At 42.1% G+C, this 20,698-nt stretch overlaps 1 protein-coding gene across 6 annotated transcripts; it reads right to left on the bottom strand.

The window, feature by feature from the left end:
* Positions 1 to 1,914: 1,914 nt before the first annotated feature.
* On the bottom strand, positions 1,915 to 20,641 carry LOC105025743 (SS18L1 subunit of BAF chromatin remodeling complex). 6 transcript variants are annotated; one of them, XM_020052030.2, is made up of 12 exons: positions 20,283 to 20,333; positions 19,712 to 19,853; positions 17,203 to 17,279; positions 16,976 to 17,060; positions 16,702 to 16,849; positions 15,856 to 16,080; positions 14,204 to 14,377; positions 8,003 to 8,104; positions 6,509 to 6,601; positions 4,871 to 4,990; positions 4,447 to 4,633; positions 1,915 to 4,276 (listed from the first exon to the last, which is right to left on the bottom strand). In XM_020052030.2, exons 3-12 carry the CDS (start codon positions 17,277 to 17,279, stop codon positions 4,150 to 4,152), a joined length of 1,338 nt encoding a protein of 445 aa, XP_019907589.1. In that variant the 5' UTR covers positions 19,712 to 19,853; positions 20,283 to 20,333; the 3' UTR covers positions 1,915 to 4,149. The 6 variants fall into 6 exon arrangements, with proteins under 6 accessions (XP_019907589.1, XP_019907590.1, XP_010894975.1 ...); XM_020052031.2 differs by lacking the exon at positions 20,283 to 20,333 and adding an exon at positions 20,102 to 20,254 and having other exon boundaries at positions 19,712 to 19,830; XM_010896673.3 differs by lacking the exon at positions 19,712 to 19,853 and having other exon boundaries at positions 20,283 to 20,641.
* Between the last annotated feature and the right edge of the window lie 57 nt (positions 20,642 to 20,698).

The raw sequence follows: 20,698 nt of genomic DNA, 5'->3' as shown, positions 1-20,698 counted from the left end.
ATTGGGTATTAAAACACGTTCCAAGTAATTATATGCAAAGAAATCAAGGGGCACTGTGTATTTGCAATTGTTGCTGCCATTTTACTCCGCCCACACCATTGGCCATCAATATAAATCAATGGATATGAAATACATATTGACTCATACAGAAAAAAATATTCTATATGCCGCAGTGAATGTATTGTAGGAAATGTTCAGGAGACTCTATAGAGTGATTATGTGCAAAAAAATTAAGGGGCACTGTGTATTTGCAATTGTTGCTGGCATTTTACTCCGCCCACACCATTGGCCACATTCCAAATTACTGAATAGCCATCAATTTAGTTGCATTATTCATGTTATTAATGGAGGTGATAATCACCATTTGGTGATTACTTAACAAATTAAGCCAACAATCTAAAGTAGTTGTCAAGTACTTACAATAACTGGCTATTAGCCTGCTGTACAACCTTTAGAGATGTAGGTTATTTTATCTGTAAAAATATAAAATTAATGTTTAATTTATGAATACGATACTGAAAAGAAAGGGAATGTTTGCATACCTTCTTTGTAAGAAAAGTTGTTTTTAGCTACATCAGAATAGTACCATAATTACTAAAGTACTGAAAACACCAACATGTAAATATATACCAACTACCAAAGTACCAAGCTATACTGTAAAATGTAATTACCAGTTGAACTAAATTATGCAAAATCTAGCTCACTGCTCAGCATCTGTCCAAATTGCAATTTTAAGTGTTATGACTTCAGCTTCATGACTGGATTTCTTTGATCATCTATAGAACTGTTTGCAGTTCTATGCATACAAAACATGCAGATGGCTTTTGTGATTTTTATCAGTTTTGTTCTTTATTTGACCATAAAGTTAACTTGTGCTATAGTTATCCCAATTGTCCTTTCAATTGCCAGGTAGAATCTCTTTCACAAATCTCTCATTTGATAGGCCTGTAAAATGGGAGGGTGTGTCCCATCAACCGGGTAATTAGGACCAACCACATTTGCAGACAATCCTTGTTTGGACACTTTGCTTGGATCCGCTTACATTTGTACTGAATCACTGTTCAAAAATCTACTCAGCGACTTTTGAAGAGGCTTTGTTTCTTTATCAGGTTGGCAATTTCTTCTCAATTTGTATTGCCAAAATGGAGAGGCTGAAAATCAATATACACAGGTTCTCCTTATTGGCTTAGTTAGATTATTTACATTAAAACTATTAAAACGTAGTCATAGCAACATTCTGTATAGGGCAATATGTATTTCACATCCATTGAGTTACATTGTGGCCAATGGTATGGGTGGAGTAAAATTCCAGCAACAATTGCAAATATAATCACTCTATAGAGTCTCCTAAACATTTCCTACAGTACATTCACAGCGGCATATAGAATAGTTTTTTCTGTATAGGACAATATGTATTTCATATCCATTGAGTTACATTGTGGCCAATGGCATGGCGGAGTAAAATGGCAGCAACAATTGCAAAGACCCTTGATTTTTTGTGTGCATATAATCACTCTATAGAGACTCCTTAACATTTTCTTACAAAACATTTTTACAATATACACTAAGCAAATTGGCAAAATTGATTCATTTTATATTATTAATACCGCGTTTTACCGCAGACCTTTATTTGGAAGGCAAAATATGAAAACCAGAAGTCTTATTGTTGCTACGGAATCTCAAATGTTGCCAGCATGACGCCACTTGCACCGTCTTCTTCCTTCAGATTTATATTGGTGTATTATGCTTTACCGAAAGGTGCGTACACCGCCACCTACTCCATTGGAGTGTGAGGGGCCATAAAAATGGAAGCATCATCTGAGTTTTTTTTCATGCAATGATTTTGTTAATGTGTTGCCATACTATACAGTTAATCAGACCTATGTGAAGCCAACCATAGTTACCACATCAAAGCAAGTGGTGAAAGTCAATTTATTTTACATATTAAACAGTAACAAAAGACAGCAGAGATGAACAAACAACTTAACATTCATATTAGGTTATGCACAAACAAACCATTAATGCTGTGCAACACACTCACACGCTTTTTACTATCCTTGTGGGAAACCGAAATATTACAGTGGCTTAGGGTGGTCCAGTGCTCAAAGCTGCTGCCTTTGTAAAAAAATACTTCCAAATTATCATTTTCCTCTAACCCTAAATCCTATCCTTTAGCCTAAACTTAACTCAAAGTCCTAACCCTATCCCCAATTGTCTAAACCTCACCCAAAAGCCAAAATAAGATTTTTCCTTATCAGCAATTTTTTCCATTTGTAATGTTCTTGTAGGGATTTCTGGTCTCCGCTAGTTTAGTAAAACATGAACACACACACAGACACACACCTTATGATTGTCACTGTAGAGTTGAGTTAACACACAGTCTTTGAGCTGTTTGACAGCCAGATACCTCAGGTAGATTCCAACTGCAACATACTGTAGAAGTGTAATGAGTTGTGCTGTCCCCTTTTGAGATGAATATAACTTCAGCACCATATAGTGAAGTTCCATTGTAACACTGCCAGGGTAATTATAGGGGTTATATTACTGATACCTTGCCTTATACAACAAACCAAAACTGGATTTTCAGAAAATAATCCAATATTGAGGTAAATAAAAACAACAAAGATTATTTCGATCTTTACACATTGATATTGAAATAATAAGGCAAGTCTGTTTGAGGGAATAATCTATGTGACACTTGTCTTCAACAACACTGCTAGAGACTGCCCCCACTGCAAAAAAACAACAAAAAACAAACAATATAAACTGTAATATAGAACATAACAAAAAAAAGTTGATTTAACATACAATTGTAACGCAACCATCTGCATTCTAATTGTGAGTTCAGAGGAAAAGGTTTGTAAACATTTTTGAACATCCCATTGTAGCTGGTTGCCTACAAGACGTTGAATCAACACACAGTATACAGTACATGATCACTTCAATTTAGTAAATTAAGCAAGCGATGACAAACTGTTGTTGCAGCAAACATACACCAAACATGTATTGTATTCAGTTTGCACTCACGCATAGGCTACCATCACATCACATTAGTTAGAACGAAACACTATTCAAAACGTCCCTCTACATGGGTTAAGACGGTTTGGCCAAACACATTTGGCAAAAATAATACTTTGGATAACGTACTCAACTAAACACAAAGCTAATACTTTTCTTTTCTGTACCCTAATAAGCTAAAGACTCAATAGTTTATGGTAGCAAAAGCTAGCAATGGACATTAAGTAATTCAAGTCCATTATTAAGCCTACAGATAATCTCATCCTCTGCTCCAGTGACTGACTGTATTGCACATATTGAAAAAGTGTTGTGCCGATTGCCAAAACACATTCTAAAATCCACTTCCTAAGTGTTACTGTACTTTGGCTGTTTAGAAATAATCTCTTAGAAACAACTTGAATCACACTACATGAATGAAAAGTGCATGACAGAGAATGAGACATCGTGAATTAAATAAAACAAACTGTGCATGGATAAATAATTAAATCTAGGGTGGAAGATTTTTAAAGTCACTTTAAAGATTCTAATCTTCTTACACAGACAAAGTGGTAATACAGAACAGTAACACCACACACCGACCTACACAACTTCACACATCTTGAGACGAACACAACCTGAACACATCGGGTTAAACAATACTGACAAACCCAACGTTAACCTTATCAAAGTATGATATATCTCACCTAGAGTTAATGCTAAGTTATTCTTCACGCGCTGGATAAAAGACGCAGAATGTATTTCATTAGCCCAGTCTCATGTGACCAACTTTCATTTGTGTGACCTAATTGGCACATTTACAATCTTAAAGACAGGGGACAGCAATTGTATGGTGCACCCTGCGAAAGACAAGCACAGAAATGGAAGATAAGTGGAAACCAGATGGACGGTGACAGAAAGGACAGAGACCAGGAAAGGAACCTTTCATTCAACATTTAGAGGCAGGGTGGGATTCAATAGTGGATACCCCCCTAAGTTCAAATCCTTAGAGAGAAAGCAGAAATACTTTATTCTTAATCTTCCCAACCGGCTCACCTCTACTCAGATAGATAAATAGTGAACAGGTGGAATAAATCTGACTAGCCTTCTAACCTGCGTGTTAGCAAGATAAAACAATTCAGAGCTAAATCTAACTCATTTACTCATAGACTGGTTTACACACGACTGTTGAGGGTTATTCACAGAACTGTTCCCTTGCCTAACCGGTCCGCCACTTTGCCCAGGAGGTTGTACCTTATTGCTGGTAGTTTCCGTATTGACCCTAAGAGAGAGAGAGGGAGGGAGGTAGAAGAATAAAACACAAATCTTTAGTCATTGCTGGTCGGAGCAAGAATGGGGACGACTTGTGTTCATGAATACGTTTTCATGATTCAAAGCAACCCGTGGGGCATCGCCACTGTTGTAAACTGCGGTGTGAGTTGCCCGATTTACCCAATGTTTGGTTGGACAGCACGGTCCTCCTCAAAACGTGGGGTTGGGGGTAGCTGTACCTGTTCGTAGGTGTAGGACCTCGGCGTCTGTGCCCCAGGGGCAGCCTGGGAGGAGCGGTAGGAGCTGTACTGCTGGCCCTGACCCTGCTGGTATTGGGAGTACTGGGAAGACCCACCCTGACCCGGACCTAGACACCAAATCAGTCGATTACGTTTTGAATCGCACTCACAGGCGTGATGATGAAAACAATTGTAGTCTCAAAAGACACATTTGAACTTTTTCAATAAGCCACCAATAGAAATGTGAGTTTAATTAGCAACACTGACACATCCACACAAAAAAACAGGCATTTCTGTGATGGTGTGTGTCTGTGCATTCACACAAGCACACGCGTGTAGAATGAGAGTGTGTGTGTGAGCCTTACCGTAGCCCTGTGGCTGTCCGCTGTAACCCTGCTGTGACACATACTGCTGCTGGCTGAAGGACTGCTGTTGACCTGAGCCTTGCTGGTACTGGCTCTGCTGTTGACTGTACTGGCCGTTACCTGTGGAACCGGGAGGAGCGATTTAACTAATTTAAGACTCACTGGAGACATGTCTGTTGCTTACCGTAATCCCTTGTGGAGAACAAACTTTCGTTAAACAATCATTTGATGTAATTGTGCGTCACTGTACTAGAGTACTGCAGTGCCCTATCTGAGATGAATATACACTCACCTAAAGGATTATTAGGAACGCCATACTAATACTGTGTTTGACCCCCTTTCGCCTTCAGAACTGCCTTAATTCTACGTGGCATTGATTCAACAAGGTGCTGAAAGCATTCTTTAGAAATGTTGGCCCATATTGATAGGATAGCATCTTACAGTTGATAGAGATTTGTGGGATGCACATCCAGGGCATGAAGCTCCTGTTCCACCACATCCCAAAGATGCTCTATTGGGTTGAGATCTTTGTGACATGGTGCATTATTCTGCTGGAAGTAGCCATCAGAGGATGGGTACATGGTGGTCATAAAGGGATGGACATGGTCAGAAACAATGCTCAGGTAGGCTGTGGCATTTAAACAATGCCCAATTGGCACTAAGGGGCCTAAAGTGTGCCAAGAAATCATCCCCCACACCATTACACCACCATCAACCAGCCTGCACAGTGGTAACAAGGCATGATGGATCCATGTTCTCATTCTGTTTAAACCAAATTCTGACTCTACCATCTGAATGTCGCAACAGAAATCAAGACTCATCAGACCAGGCAACATTCTTCCAGTCTTCAACTGTCCAATTTTGGTGAGCTTGTGCACATTGTAGCCTCTTTTTCCTATTTGTAGTGGAGATGATTGGTACCCGGTGGGGTCTTCTGCTGTTGTAGCCCATCCACCTCAAGGTTGTGCGTGTTGTGGCTTCACAAATGCTTTGCTGCATACCTCGGTTGTAACAAGTGGTTATTTCAGTCAAAGTTGCTCTTCTATCAGCTTGAATCAGTCGGCCCATTCTCCTCTGACCTCTAGCATCAAAAAGGCATTTTCGCCCACAGGACTGCCGCATACTGGATGTTTTTTCCCTTTTCACACCATTCTTTGTAAACCCTAGAAATGGTTGTGCGTGAAAATCCCAGTAACTGAGCAGATTGTGAAATACTCAGACCGGCCCGTCTGGCACCAACAACCATGCCACGCTCAAAATTGCTTAAATCACCTTTCTTTCCCATTCTGACATTCAGTTTGGAGTTCAGGAGATTGTCTTGACCAGGACCACACCCCTAAATGCATTGAAGCAACTGCCATGTGATTGGTTGATTAGATAATTGCATTAATGAGAAATTGAACAGGTGTTCCTAATAATACTTTAGGTGAGTGTAGATCAGCACCATATAGTAATGTTTTATTGCAACAAAACTAGGGTTATTTCAGCATAGAAAAAGGACAGAAACAATGAGGCAAGTCTGTTTCAGGAACTAACCAACTGGAGTTCAGGCCAACTGTGGAACAGACCTAACTGCTGCAAGACTATCCTAAGGTTTGTGCTTTTTAGGCCCTTCCTCTGAGAACAGTGTGAACATACCTCCTTCGTAATAGTGCTGGGAAGACTCGTCAAAGGACCGATCGTAGCCCTGTTCACCGTAGGACGACTGTTGATAGGAGTACTCGCTGTGGCCTGGAGAGGGCAGGAATGAGAACATGCTAAAACCGGTCCATCAAAAACAACGCCTGGACTCCAGTCGCAAATTAGACAGACCCCTAGGCACTCGCGAACCTCCCTCTGGGGAATCCCTATCGAAACCTCATGCTGTCTTGATTGCCATCTTAAGTGCATGTTCAATTGACCAAAGCTGACCCCATCTGCCCTTGATTTAGCTTCAGGGGAAGAGTGGAGAAATGTGCTCACTTGCAGTGTTGACATCACTTACAACTGAATGCAAACAGTAGTCACTTGTCTAATGCCAGGGGCTGTCGGTGACAAACTGAATCAACACCACTACATTACAGTGTCAGACTGGAACATGAACGGTCAGAATCATTGCACGGCTAGTGAACTAAACAGCAAGGTAGCTCCGGTCACCACTCTACGTTGCATGGCTAGTGAACTAAACAGCAAGGTAGCTCCGGTCACCACTCTCCATTGCATGGCTAGTGAACTGAACAGTGAGGTAGCTCCGGTCACCACTCTCCATTGCATGGCTAGTGAACTAAACAGTGAGGTAGCTCCAGTCACCACTCTCCATTGCATGGCTAGTGAACTGAACAGCGAGGTAGCTCCGGTCACCGCTCTCCATTGCATGGCTAGTGAACTGAACAGCGAGGTAGCTCCGGTCACCACTCTCCATTGCATGACTAGTGAACTAAACAGCGAGGTAGCTCCAGTCACCACTCTCCATTGCATGGCTAGTGAACTAAACAGTGAGGTAGCTCCGGTCACCACTCTCCATTGCAAGAGCAAGTGCGCTCCAATGTGACAGGGTAGAGCGTGGTCGAAGGGGTTAGGGTAAGGGGGCTGTCTACTTTAAGAGTCCAGCCAGTGAGGTTCAATACACAACCTGTAGTGACCTTGGTCCTCTTACAATTGTAGAAAAACCATGAGCATAAACAGGTGTGCAGCCACAACACTACAACAGGAGTAATAGCCATTTGCGGTGCCCTCTGAAACTCAAACTCAGACACACAAAAACGGCCTATAATCAGTTGGCGCTCTGCCTGGAACAAAATAAATAAATACATGGAAATCATAAAACTTTGGCACACTATATGGGAAGTTTTGAGACTGGATCTGCGCGTCGCCACAACGATAATTTTCATCTACATAATGGCCGTATGAAAGACTCATAATCAATTCCCACATGAAGAGAAACGATAGACAAGAAGCTAGAAGATTGGGGTAAGGAGTTCAGCGCTACAGTATCACTTCAAAACAGGCCAATTGCATGACACCGAGATGGAATGGCATGTGTGAATGTTCAATGTGGTTGACTGACACGTTTGAAAGGTGTGTGTGTGATTTTGAGGATGTGTGTGTGTGTGCGCGCATGTGTGTGTTAGGGTCAAGGCTCTGAACGATTACCATCAGGGTAATACTGCTGATTTTTGGGCTCGCTGGAGCTCTGAGTGTGCCCGTACTGCTCTCCGTAGAAATCGTCTTGTCCAATGTACTGCCGTACAGATCCTGCAAGACAGGCGACACCAGGATTGGTTAATCAGCTGGTCCGACCAATAGGAACTCTGTTGCTGACTAAACCGGTCTGCACCGGGCGCTTTGGCAGTTGGAGAATTGGAAAGGTGAGTGAGTGAATGAGTGTGTGATGAGAAAGAGTAAGGTATTTCCCTTTGAGTCAGTCACATCAGTATGACACATAGGGGGGTATGCGCTTTAAATATATGCACAACCTGACCTAATTATTCAATCAAGCCTTTCAAGGCCTATCAGGTCAAGCAGATTGGAGTCCAGCTAATGAGCCAGCCTTCCAGGTGATATAATCAAAGTTAAGCTCTAACCAGGTCTTGGCTTCATTGCACTCACGATTTCTAATAAGAACAAAAGGGAAAACACATTTTTACCCCCCAGCTGTTTTTCAGTGTCAGGTCTGCAAGGCATTTTCCTTAACTTTAAATAGCTTTTACTTGTTGTAGAAGTAGGAGTTCTGATAATTAGTATTAATGCCTGGCTTGTGTTGAGGAAAAGTATTTTTCATGCAACTTTGACAATCTTCACTGATGAGGGGTATATTGTGCTGAACTTTGTTATTTATGGCTCCATCCTATTTAAGCCTATTTCCCTAAAGATAATCTTTTCAGAGACTAGATTTAAGAGGGAGAAAATGGAAAAAGCTTGTGTGGTGTCCGATAGCCAGCGTTCTTCATTTAATGGGAGTGACATTGTGTCCCATTCTAGTCTTAAAGACAGTCATATCACAGGAACTCAGTCTAAAAGCTACCTGAGTCAATACGTTGTAGCAGTTATTGTAGTGACAGCAGGATGGGGGTGGCGCACCTCATCGGGTGGGGGGGGGGGGACACACACGACTACTCCACAAGAAAGACTTCACGATCTGGGGGGCCGACGTAGATCAATGCATCGATCAGAGCATCCAGGTGAGCCCAGGCTTAGGCACCAGTGGACACGGCCACTCCTGTGCATGTTGTAGTCATGTCCTACAGGATTGTAAAAATGACTTTCGTTTTGTGGCTTCCCCATTTGTACCTGAGAACTAGCTGGAGTTAAAACACTACATGGCTGGAGAGTGTCGGAAGCGCCAGTATGGACCGGATTCGAACGTTTCCAGTTATGCAACAAGCTCTTTGTGTGCTTGCCATGTCAGCTTGGGGGTAGGATGCGTTCCAAGCAGGGACTCTCTCTTTGGGTAGGCTGCCACATTTTGGCACTTCGCCTGTCCAGCTTTGGATGCGGTTGTATAACCCACTACATGTTATACCAAAGTGACCAACTGAAAGGAACTAGAGAAAATGTCTATAACTCCGGTTATGGCACAGCCCGTTCCTGTCAATGCAACATGGACAAATTTGAATCAGTGTGGAAAGGGGTATGCCTTGAAAATATCACCTGAAAGGAGGGGTCTTCCAGTTTGTCTGGAGTCCTAATTAGTCTTGAAATGCAAGCTTGATTATTCATTTCAGGTTGTGCATGCAGAAGGAGTTACACCAAATAAGTGTTGTAAGTAACTTTTTCCCTTCTTCAGGGAACCTGGGAGAGATATAAACGTCAGTGTGTACGGCTGTGTGTGGATCTGTATGAGAGTGTGCCTGAGTGTAAGAGAGACGGAGAGAGAAACGTGGTGTCTTGCGTGCTAATTATGTAATGAAAAGCTTTTTTGTGGATGAATAAATCAAGTTCAAAAGGTCCTAATGGTATATTTAAATGGACTAAAGATCGTGTAGTAGGAAATAAGTACACTAAAGACGCTTAATAAACCCACGTAATCTGGGCTTCAGTTACTTCCATAGCCGTTCAATACAATCTCATCTTAAATGTGAATTGTTAATGTTGGTCATGGGATGAATATGCAGCAGCGACCTGAACAACTTCTATATGAGTCCAATCAATCTCATGTCAATTCAGCATGTTTGGTCCTTTTCAAACCATGATTTGATAAATTATACAATCCTAGGAGAATGAAATGAAATATGACTTTCTGAAGGGACCAATGACAGAGAGGGAAGGTTCTAGAAATATCAGTGGTCCAATCATAAGGGAGATGGTGTGGTGGGGGTGGTGGTGTGCACAAACTCCAAATGCCACTCCATCTCAAACGACCGACTCAGAAAACAGATTTATTTGTAGCCAGATGTTTTGCTGGAAATATCGCTGTATCCAGAAAACAGAAACCCACTGTCACAAAATAAGCTACAGTGGATATAAAAAGTCTACACACCCTTGTTAAAATGCAAGGTTTTTACAATGTAAAAGAATGAGACAAAGATAAATCATGTCAGAAAGTTTTGCACTTTTAATGTGCCCTATAATGTGAACAATTCAATTGAAAAACAAATTGAAATCTTCGAGGGGGAAAAATTAAAAATAAAAACCTTACAATAACCTGGTTGCATAGGTATACACACCCTCTTATAACTGGGGATGTGCATGTGTTCAGAATTAACCAATCAAATTCAACCTCATGTTAAACAGAAGTCATTACACACCTGTCATTATTTAAAGTGACTCTGATTAATCACAAATAAAGTTCAGCTGTTCTAGTAGGATTTTCCTGACATTTTCTTAGTTGCATCTCAGAGCAAAAGCCATGGTCCGCAGAGAGCTACCAAAGCATCATTGTTGAAAGATATCATTTAGATACAGTGGGGAGAACAAGTATTTGATACACTGCCGATTTTGCAGGTTTTCCTACTTACAAAGCATGTAGAGGTCTGTCATTTTTATCATAGGTACACTTCAACCAGTGAGAGACGGAATCTAAAACAAAAATCCAGAAAATCTCATTGTATGATTTTTAAATAATTAATTTGCATTTTATTGCAAATTAATTATTTGCAATAATTAATTTGCAATAATTACAATAATTACTAAAATACTTATGACATAAGTATTTGATCACCTACCAACCAGTAAGAATTCTTGCTCTCACAGACCTGTTAGTTTTTCTTTAAGAAGCCCTCCTGTTCTCCACTCATTACCTGTATTAACTACACCTGTTTGAACTCGTTACCTGTATAAAAGACACCTGTCCACAAACTCAAACCTCTCCACAATTGTCAAGACCAGGGAGCTGTGTAAAGACATCAGGGATAAAATTGTAGACATGCACAAGGCTGGGATGGGCTACAGGACAATAGGCAAGCAGCTTGGTGAGAAGGCAACAACTGTTGGCGCAATTATTAGAAAATGGAAGAAGTTCAAGTCTGGGGCTCCATGCAAGATCTCACCTCGTGAGGCATCAATGATCATGAGGAAGGTGAGGGATCAGCCCAGAACTACACAGCAGGACCTGGTCAATGACCTGAAGAGAGCTGGGACCACAGTCTCAAAGAAAACCATTAGTAACACACTCACCGTCATAAATCCTGCAGCACACGCAAGATCCCCCTGCTGAAGCCAGCGCATGTCCAGGCCCGTCTGAAGTTTGCCAATGACCATCTGGATGATCCAGAGGAGGAATGGGAGAAGGTCATGTGGTCTGATGAGACAAAAATAGAGCTTTTTGGTCTAAACTCCACTCGCCGTGTTTGAAGGAAGAAGAAGGATGAGTACAACCCCAAGAACACCATTCCAACCGTGAAGCTTGGAGGTGGAAACATCATTCTTTGGGGATGCTTTTCTGCAAAGGGGACAGGACGACTGCACTGTATTGAGGGAAGGATGGATGGGGCAATGTATTGCGAGATCTTGGCAAACAACCTCCTTCCCTCAGTAAGAGCATTGAAGATGGGTCGTGGCTGGGTCTTCCAGCATGACAACGACCCGAAACACACAGCCAGGGCAACTAAGGAGTGGCTCCGTAAGAAGCATCTCAAGGTTTTGGAGTGGACTAGCCAGTCTCCAGACCTGAACCCAATAGAAAATCTTTGGAGGGAGCTGAAAGTCTGTATTGCCCAGCGACAGCCCCAAAACCTGAAGGATCTGGAGAAGGTCTGTATGGAGGAGTGGGCCAAAATCCCTGCTGCAGTGTGTGCAAACCTGGTCAAGAACTACAGGAAACGTATGATCTCTGCGATTGCAAACAAAGGTTTCTGAACCAAAAATTTTATTCTGCTTTTCTGATGTATCAAATACTTATGTCATGCAAAAAAATGCAAATTAATTACTTAAAATTCATACAATGTGATTTTCTGGATTTTTGCCTTCTAAGCCTTCTACATGCTTTGTAAGTGGGAAAACCTGCAAAATCGGCAGTGTATCAAATACTTGTTCTCTCCACTGTTCCATGGAACACAGTGAATACAGTCATCATCAAGTGGAGAAAATATGGCGCAACAGAGACATTACCAAGAACTGGACGTCCCTTCAAAAAAAGAAAAAAAGAAAACTGGTCAGGGAGTATTCCAAGAGGCCTACAGCAACATTAAAGGAACTGCAGGAATTTCTGGCAAGTACTGGCTGTGTTACATGTGACAACAATCTCCTATACTCTTCATATGAATGGGCTATGGGGTAGGGTGGCAAGACGGAAGACTTTTCTTCCAAAGAAAAACATCCAAGCCTGGCTGAAGTTTGCAAAAACAAACCCCAAAAGCACGTCGGAAAATGTGTTATGGTCTGATGAAACCAAGGTTGAACTTTATACCAAAAGGTATGTTTGGTGCAAAAACAACACTGCACATCACCCAAAGAACACCATACCCACAGTGAAGCATGGTGGGGGCTGTTTTTCTTCAGCTGGAAACGGGGCCTTAGTCAGGGTGGAGGGAATTATGAACAGTTCCAAATACCAGGCAATTTTGGCACAAAACCTTCAGGCGTCCGTTAGAAAGCTGAAGATGAAGTTCACCTTTCAGCACCACAACGACCCAAAGCACACATCCAAATCCACACATGGCTTCACAAGAAGAAAATTAATGTTTTGGAATGGCCCGGCCAGAGCCCAGACCTGAATCCAATTGAACATCTGTTGGGTGATCTGAAGAGGGTTGTGCACAGGAAATGTCCTCGCAATCAGAGATTTGGAGCGCTTTTGCAAAGAAGAGTGGGCAAATATTGCCACGTCAAGATGCCATGCTAATAGACTCATACCCAAAAAGACTGAGTGCTGTAATAAAATCAAAAGGTACTTCAACAAAGTATTCTTTTACGGGTGTGCACACTTATGCAACCAGATTATTGTGAGTTTTAAATTTTTCTACCTTAAAGATTTCAGTTTGTTTTCCAATTTAATTGTTCACATTATAGGTCACATTAAAGGTGGAAAAATTCTGACATGATTTAACTTTGTCTCATTCTTTTACATCACAAGAACCTGGCATTTTAACAAGGGTGTGTAGACTTTGTATATCCACTGTACAACATAACACAGCAGTCAACACCTTGACTATCCATCATCAGAGATTAAGTATATATTGGCAAAACACTTTCCCAATTAAAACTGGTCTGACTGTCTTACATTCTCCTACTCTGATATCTGATAATACAACACTGATGTCACCAGGAACTGCTTTGGAGAGCATCAGTCAAGAGAACTTATAAAGAAGTACCATAAATCATCCCACAGAATCAGAACAATGTCAGGAGACAGGATCCAGTGGTTGTACTGGGGTAAGCAGGGATAAGCTGTGTCACAAGTGACATCTGTCGCTCTGGAGACAGTCTCAGACATCCAGCTCAGACAAGCTACTGACAAGTTTCCATGAGGCTCCTGCCTAGCCCACGTCCCACACGGAACACAAGGGCATGTCGGGGGGGACTATTTTAGGCACATGCTGACACAGCATGGGTAAAGAGATTTACAGAGGCTGGGGCTGAAAGTGACAACAGTCGTACATCTTCTGGCTGCCTCTTCAGGCTACATTACTGTGAGGCAGACGTGCACCCCTAACAGATCAGATCCACCACACATATTACACGGATCTTTTTGTCTCAACGCTTCAAACAATTTCACCTGACATCCACATCGGCTACATCAGCTGCGGCTACGTCTTCAGGAGTTCCGCTAGTAATCATCTCTACCCGAAATTGGATCACTATCGGATCCACTACGATCCATTAAGCTACTATAGGCCGTGGCAAGACCTTTAGCATGCATTTGCAGCCCAAACCCAGTGATCTGGGGGAAAGGTAGGGAGCACTTTGGTCACCTACCTTGCTGTGTGGGTCGGTAGGTCCCCATCGGCCTCTGGTTCATCATGCTGTTTCCTTGTCCGCTCTGCCCCAACATGCCCATGGCGGCCTGCTGGCTCTGGTAGTGCTGCTGGCCTCCCCCGGTCTGGGATGAGGAGTAATGAGGCGTGGCTGACTGCTGGTGAATCATGGAGACTAGAAGGTGGCGGGGGAAAGGGTGTAATGATGGGGAGACATCAAACACGCCACAGACGTCAACATCATCATTGTCTTCAATATTGTCTTAGACAGCATAGAATAGAAATAGGCAGAATAAAAAGGAAAAGGAAAAGCAAAAGCCAAAGGGAGGGGCCATGGCACTCAAGAGGGGAGCAGGGAGGGGTGTTTCAAAACTCCAACAAGCCGGCAGGGAGAGTGGCTTAAAATGCTCTGGAGAAAATGCAAAAGAAGCCATAGAGGTGGTCAGTGCATACAACAGAGATAAATACGCATGGACAACCGGGCAGACAAGGGCAGGCTGCAGGGCTGCATGTCAAGGGTTTAGAAGTCAGGATAGGAGAGTCTGAAGCAGGGAGGTGACCAGGACTAGGGCCCATACTAAAATCAAGTGGATAGAAGGGCTGCCTACCAGTCTGATGAACTGAATGTGTTTGGCTTTTCTTTAATGTCCATACAGGACAAGGCAGACATTGTGAGGTTTAGGAGTTTGAAGTTGAAGCGTTTATTGACTAGAAAAGGATTCCTATGAGCGAGGGTAAAGGGGAGGTTGTTGAGAAGGATGCTTAATAGGTGTGGAGGTGGAATACCTTTACAGCTTCCTTGGAAACGTCAATCATCCACCGGTGTCCTTTCTCCTGTCTAAATCAATACAATCCTCATTTTTGAGAATCCTCCAGGATAATCTCCCTCTCTCTCCCGGTCCTAGTGATATAGTGATAAACTACACCCTCAGCCAAACCTGACTAGTCTCAGATTCACATTTACCACTTCCCACCAGGGGTGTCAAACAAATGTTGCACCAGGGTCCACATTTAGCCTTTAACAAGGTCTAGGAGGGGCACATTACAAATGTCTTGTAATCTAATTTGGCTAAAATAGTCATCTGTCCATCTTTTTCAAATTGTTGTTACTCCCTGACTCTCTGACTTTTATTTAAGTGGATATAAGCAAGCTGAACCCAAATAGCAAACAGTTTTACTCAAACGACCAAAGGACCTGATTTGACACCCATGCTTGCCGGATCCAGCCCGCGGGCCATATGTTTGACATCCCTGCTCTACACTGCAAAAACTAAATTAGTATGCCAACAGCTTCGATAGGATTGTGAATTTGCTCAAGAAAACACACACAACGTTTCTAAGTAAGATTCACCCTCAAATTTTGAACCTCTTTGCTTCCATTCCCCCCATCTCTACAAGAGCTCTGACCTTAACACAATGTGTGACCTGACCTCTCACCCTCCCTGGTCACTTTCAGCCAATCACAATATGCTACAATATGGACTTGTCCTCCGCTAGACTCGCTTGAACCAAACAAAATAGAACAGCAGAGTTAGCGAACAGGTATTGCCTGAAGAATCGTGATTTTGAAAATGATGTCACAGGTTTTGGTGGAATGCTTCGCTACGCTAATGCCTCTCTGGTTTCTGGTTCCTCTGCACCCAGCTGGCTCACCTTGGTTTGACTGCATGTTGAGGTTGCTGCGGGACGAGGTAGAGGAGGAACCGTAGCCAGGGCCAGGTCCCTGGAGCAAGCTGCCCTGGGAGGAAGGGGGCACCGAGTGGCCATAGCCCGAGGCTGAGCCGTGGTTGTTGGCCGGCAGGCTGTGGGACGTGGAGGGCCCAGCCGACTGTGTCTGACCCGCCTGCTGTTGCTGCTGCGTGGGGGCGTGGCTGGGGCCTGACGACACACAGAGCAGTCAGAGCGGCCGGCCAATAGGCTTGCAGTGCCACCGGCGGCTACGGGCGCAACACATTCAGTTCATTGCGAAGCCGCAGGAGGCTCGCGCAGGACTTAGTAGGACCAGAATGAAGAGCTTTTCGTCAAGGATGCGGATACTATGCTAAAAGACTTCATGAGAGAATGATCAGTGGAAACAGGGAGCGACACACAAACGAGGAGAAACAAGTGGTTGGACACATGAAGGTGCATCTCAATAGTCTAAAATGGCTTCCTTGTTTCCATTCCTAACGGGGCCCAGTGTTGTGAGAGAACTGGGCAGATGAAATGCAATGCCCAGACAGCATCCACTTGAATATATCCGCTAATCCCGTCTCGGGTTTCAGGTCAAAAGAAGACACTTAAAAAATTGAGATGTACCTATGGACTGATGTCTGGATAGAGGAGAGGACTTGAGATCGAAGAAGCTGCCATTGGAGAGGTATATAAACAGTGCAGAGACACAGAGCAGATGGAAAGACATGCAGCAGACAGTCATTTGTGCACAGCTGACGCAAGCAGTTAGATATGCACGTAGAGACAACTAAATGGAATTTGTGTGTTTTGTGGGGAAGTTCTTACCATTACTCATTTGACTCTGCATCATGGAGGTGGGGGGCAAGCCAGGGGTCATGGCGTCGTTGAGGTTACTCTGGGAGTGTAGGGGCCCACTGCCCCCACTCTGTCCCATCCCTGCTGAACCCATGGTGCCCATGTTAGGAGTAGGAGGCTGGCAGAAAACAAAGAGGACAGACAAGTGAATTGAAAGCACAGGGGAAACAGTTACTGTGTAAGCACATCTACTGAGGCTGGATGATAAAAAGGCGGGGGGGAGCATAGCTCCACATGGACTTACCGCTGGTAACAGTGACTGCATGTTCTGATTAGAATCTGCTATCGTGGCCAGATAGACCAGGTTTCTGTGAAGGATCTGCTGATACCTGTTGAAGCACAGGAAAGCAGGTTCATTTCAAGTTAATCATCATCATATGACCATTATTCACTTTTGGTATGTCACAGTCAAGCTTAAAACACATCGTCACATACAGAACATGCATCTGGGCACAACAATATAACACGTACTGTGTGCATTCTGCTGTTTTCCCTTTGCTCTGGTATTCCATTATGCATTGTATCAGATGGTGATTTTCATCCAGCATCTTTGAGGGGTAGAAAAAAAAGAGATGGTAGTAGCTTATTAACACCACAGTGTTATTACAATGTAGTAAAGTGTCCTGAACTGCATTGCATGCTACATAAAATAGCTTATTAACACATTAGGGTTAATAACCACATGGTTCAAACCCTGAATAGTGATTGGCTGAAAGACGTGGTAAATGTACACAATAAAGCATGAGGGGGTGTGGTATATGAATAATATATACCACAGCTAAATGCTGTTCTTAATCCCAGCATTTAGCAGTGGTATATTGGCAATACATCACAAATATTGCTCTTATAAACTGGTTACCCACACAATTAAAGCAGTAAATAGTGATGTCATATCCATGGTATACAGTCTCTTTTAAACTAGGTGGTTTGAATCCTGAATGCTGATTTGCTGATAGCCATGGAATATGAGACGAGTATGACATTTGATACACTTTTTACTCCACTAATTTTGTTGGTAACAGGTTTATAAGAGCAAAAGGGAATCTGGTGGTTTTGTGATACATGGCCAATATAACACGGCTAAGCGCTGTTTCCAGGCAATGCATTGTGCCTTAGAACAGGTCAGTAGTATTATATTGGTAGGGTGACCAGACGTCCCCGGTCGCCGTTTTTGATAGCATGTCCCTAGCTGGAGTTGTTTGCGGAAATGTCCCCGACCGAGAAGTGAAAAAATATAAAAAGACTAGGCAGCAGAGCTGACCGGTTGACGTCTCAATCGCACTGTGCTTGTTTTTGGCCAACAGAGAGGGCTGATCGCTGTAGTAGCTTCATTAACTCGGCCAGAAGCAAGCAAGTCACAACATCACCACAAACGTCTTTTTGAGACAGGTTTCAATGGTTTTTTTTAGTAGTGATGTTATAATGTCACAATTTATTATTATTAAATTGATAGATGATCTGTTCTTTAAGGTTTAAAATAGGTTATTCGAGCTAACGTTTGCTATATAGAGATTCGCTAGCTACTGTGTTGGTTAAAAAAACTTTCACATAAAACACATGCTGTGGACGGGCTATTTTGAAAATATGATCATATTAAATAAATGCACAATTAATTATGATCATATTTGTTGATTACAATTTTAATGATTTGATATAAGTATTGTGAAAATATATTTAGAAATCTTAATGGATAAGATTAGCATAATATTTTCTGTTAGAGTGTGGAGGAAGACTAGATAGGAAGATTGAGAAGGAAAGGTAAATATATGATAACAGATCAGTCCAATTTATTATTTCAAAAAATGTTTTTCAGATTAAATATAAATATTAAGCAAGCAATGGGAACCTGTTAAGCAGAGTATTTTATCTGATAGTGTACTATTATTATAGACTGGAGAGGAAGGAGCAGAGAGTGAGAAGGAAATATTAAGGGAGTAAAAAGAGTGAAGTGAAGAGTGTAGAAGATTAGATGGAAAGGTAAAGAGAAGGAAAGGAAGAAAGATGAGTGAACACAAGAGGAGAAAGATTGTAGTAGAAGAAAACATCTGTTGTCTCTCTCAATTTTGTTTATGTTCTCTTCTGCTGTTATTCTGCCCAGACAACCAGGACCACTGAATGGCTGTTCAGATTGGACAGTTCAGACTTGTCTGTGGTGTTTCTGTAATATAGTCGTTTTCTCTATCACAATATGCGCCAGACTAAATACAAGAAACCGGAATTGCCCACCTTTTTTTATTTCATAGATAATAAGATCAGATACTTTAATGATATGTTGACCACTAAACTGGAAATGTCCCTGGTTTTCGATTCAGACATCTGGTCACCTTAATATTGGTCATATACCACATACCCTCGTGTCTTATTGTTTACATACCACAGCTATCAGCCAATCAGGATTCAGAATTCAAACTATCCTTGTTCTTAAAATACTTTTACTATACTAAAGGTATAATGTATTGTTTTACAGTTCAATTGTGTTGGTAACGGGTTTACAATTGCAATAAGGCATTTGGCGTTATTTTGAAAAGACCTTAGCCTTAGTATAGGCTACTGCCCACAGAAACAAACCCCTTTGCGCAATAATGATCTGGGTCAGATGTTTTTCTTGGTGTAGGTCTATCTTTTTAACGTTGCCATAAAGATCCTCGGGCGGAAAAGACGGTAGAAGTGGGACGGATGGAGCCATGGTTTCTGCAACTAAAATGTACCATTATCTTCGGCCAATCACAACATTCCGACATCAGTTAGTCTACATTTAAAGAGAAAGTCAACAAGAAAGGGGAACGTCCCCCGGGATACCTTGATAAACGTATCCATATTATGCGCTATAGCGGTGTAAAAACATAAATAAAATAAAAACAGGGTTAAAATATACTTATTTTAGGTCCTCAAGAATTTCACAATCACAAGGAGATTTTATCGTTGCATCAAGGATAAAGTAACGTCCAAGGATGTTGTACGTGTCCCGTGATCTACACACCTTCCATAATCACTCCGCCTGACTGTCGCCACTGTCAGACTGTCCATTCATCCCGAGTGCACCTGCCTTGCCGCTGGGCTGACTGGTGAATGATCACTACTCTCACATCTGTGGCACGGCTGTTTTCCCAGGTGACAAAAATCTAATGAATTTTAGGCAACAAAATAAGCAAAATGTCCAAAATAAACTTCCATTCGTTTTCATTAGATTTATAGTATAATACTATTAAGCTAGGGTATATTCGAATACAATGTTTTGTTTCTACGCAGAACATCGTCGTTGTATGTTTACATATAAAGTTAAATAGCGTTGTCAAAAGAGAAAATAAAACCAAAGCAATAAAAAGTTGCCATTGATGAATGCCAATCTGTTTGAGCGTCATATCATCACCTTGCTTTGTTTGGCTCGCTCTACAGTACCAGGCAGCTGTGGTCTCTGCTGACGTTCACTACTTTCCCACCATTGACACTGGCTGACTCTGCATGCTCCCAAGTCGACCAGCCCCAAACATTTCCTATTTAGACGACATGATGGAGGATAAATAAATAAATACAAATAGTATTAGCCATACCTTTTGTATCGTTTGTTGTGTCACCTCCCCTTTGCTTCTTGGACGCGCCGATGAAAATGCCACCGACATTGTGATATTAGAAAATGATCAAAAACGCTCCTTTTTATTCTAATATTAGCCTATTATCTTACGCGCAGCCCCTATCACATAGTTAGGCATTCCATTTTCTGAACATAATAGGGGGATGTGAACCCCTGGATGAATCCAAAAGGAAGAAAAATCATGAATAAATCACAATTCTCTATGATGCAAATTGATACTCTATATTTGGTTCGGCTGTGAAGATAGAAAGTTGATCAGTATTCTGTAATGTCTTTGAAAATATAAATCGTAGTCCAGACGCTCACTAAGCCATATTTGGTATAACCCCGACAGCTATAGGCTACAGTAGAATGTATCACAGTATGGGGTGTACT

This window comes from Esox lucius, chromosome 12 (genome assembly GCF_011004845.1).
Source record: "Esox lucius isolate fEsoLuc1 chromosome 12, fEsoLuc1.pri, whole genome shotgun sequence".
NCBI classification, from domain to species: domain Eukaryota; kingdom Metazoa; phylum Chordata; class Actinopteri; order Esociformes; family Esocidae; genus Esox; species Esox lucius.
Note: the sequence above shows the minus strand (reverse complement) of the source record. Positions and strands in the feature narration are given on the sequence as shown.

What these genes read in the sequence shown, in the direction of transcription:
- LOC105025743 (XM_010896673.3), bottom strand. Translation starts at nt 20,351, where the DNA reads ATGTCGGTGGCATTTTCATCGGCGCGTCCAAGAAGCAAAGGGGAGGTG. An exon ending in CGGACAGCCACAGGGCTACG is followed by an intron (nt 4,634 to 4,870) that starts GTAAGGCTCACA and finishes TTTGGTGTCTAG; the next exon opens with GTCCGGGTCAGGGTGGGTCT. An exon ending in GCTGTCCAACCAAACATTGG is followed by an intron (nt 4,277 to 4,446) that starts GTAAATCGGGCA and finishes TCTCTCTCTTAG; the next exon opens with GGTCAATACGGAAACTACCA.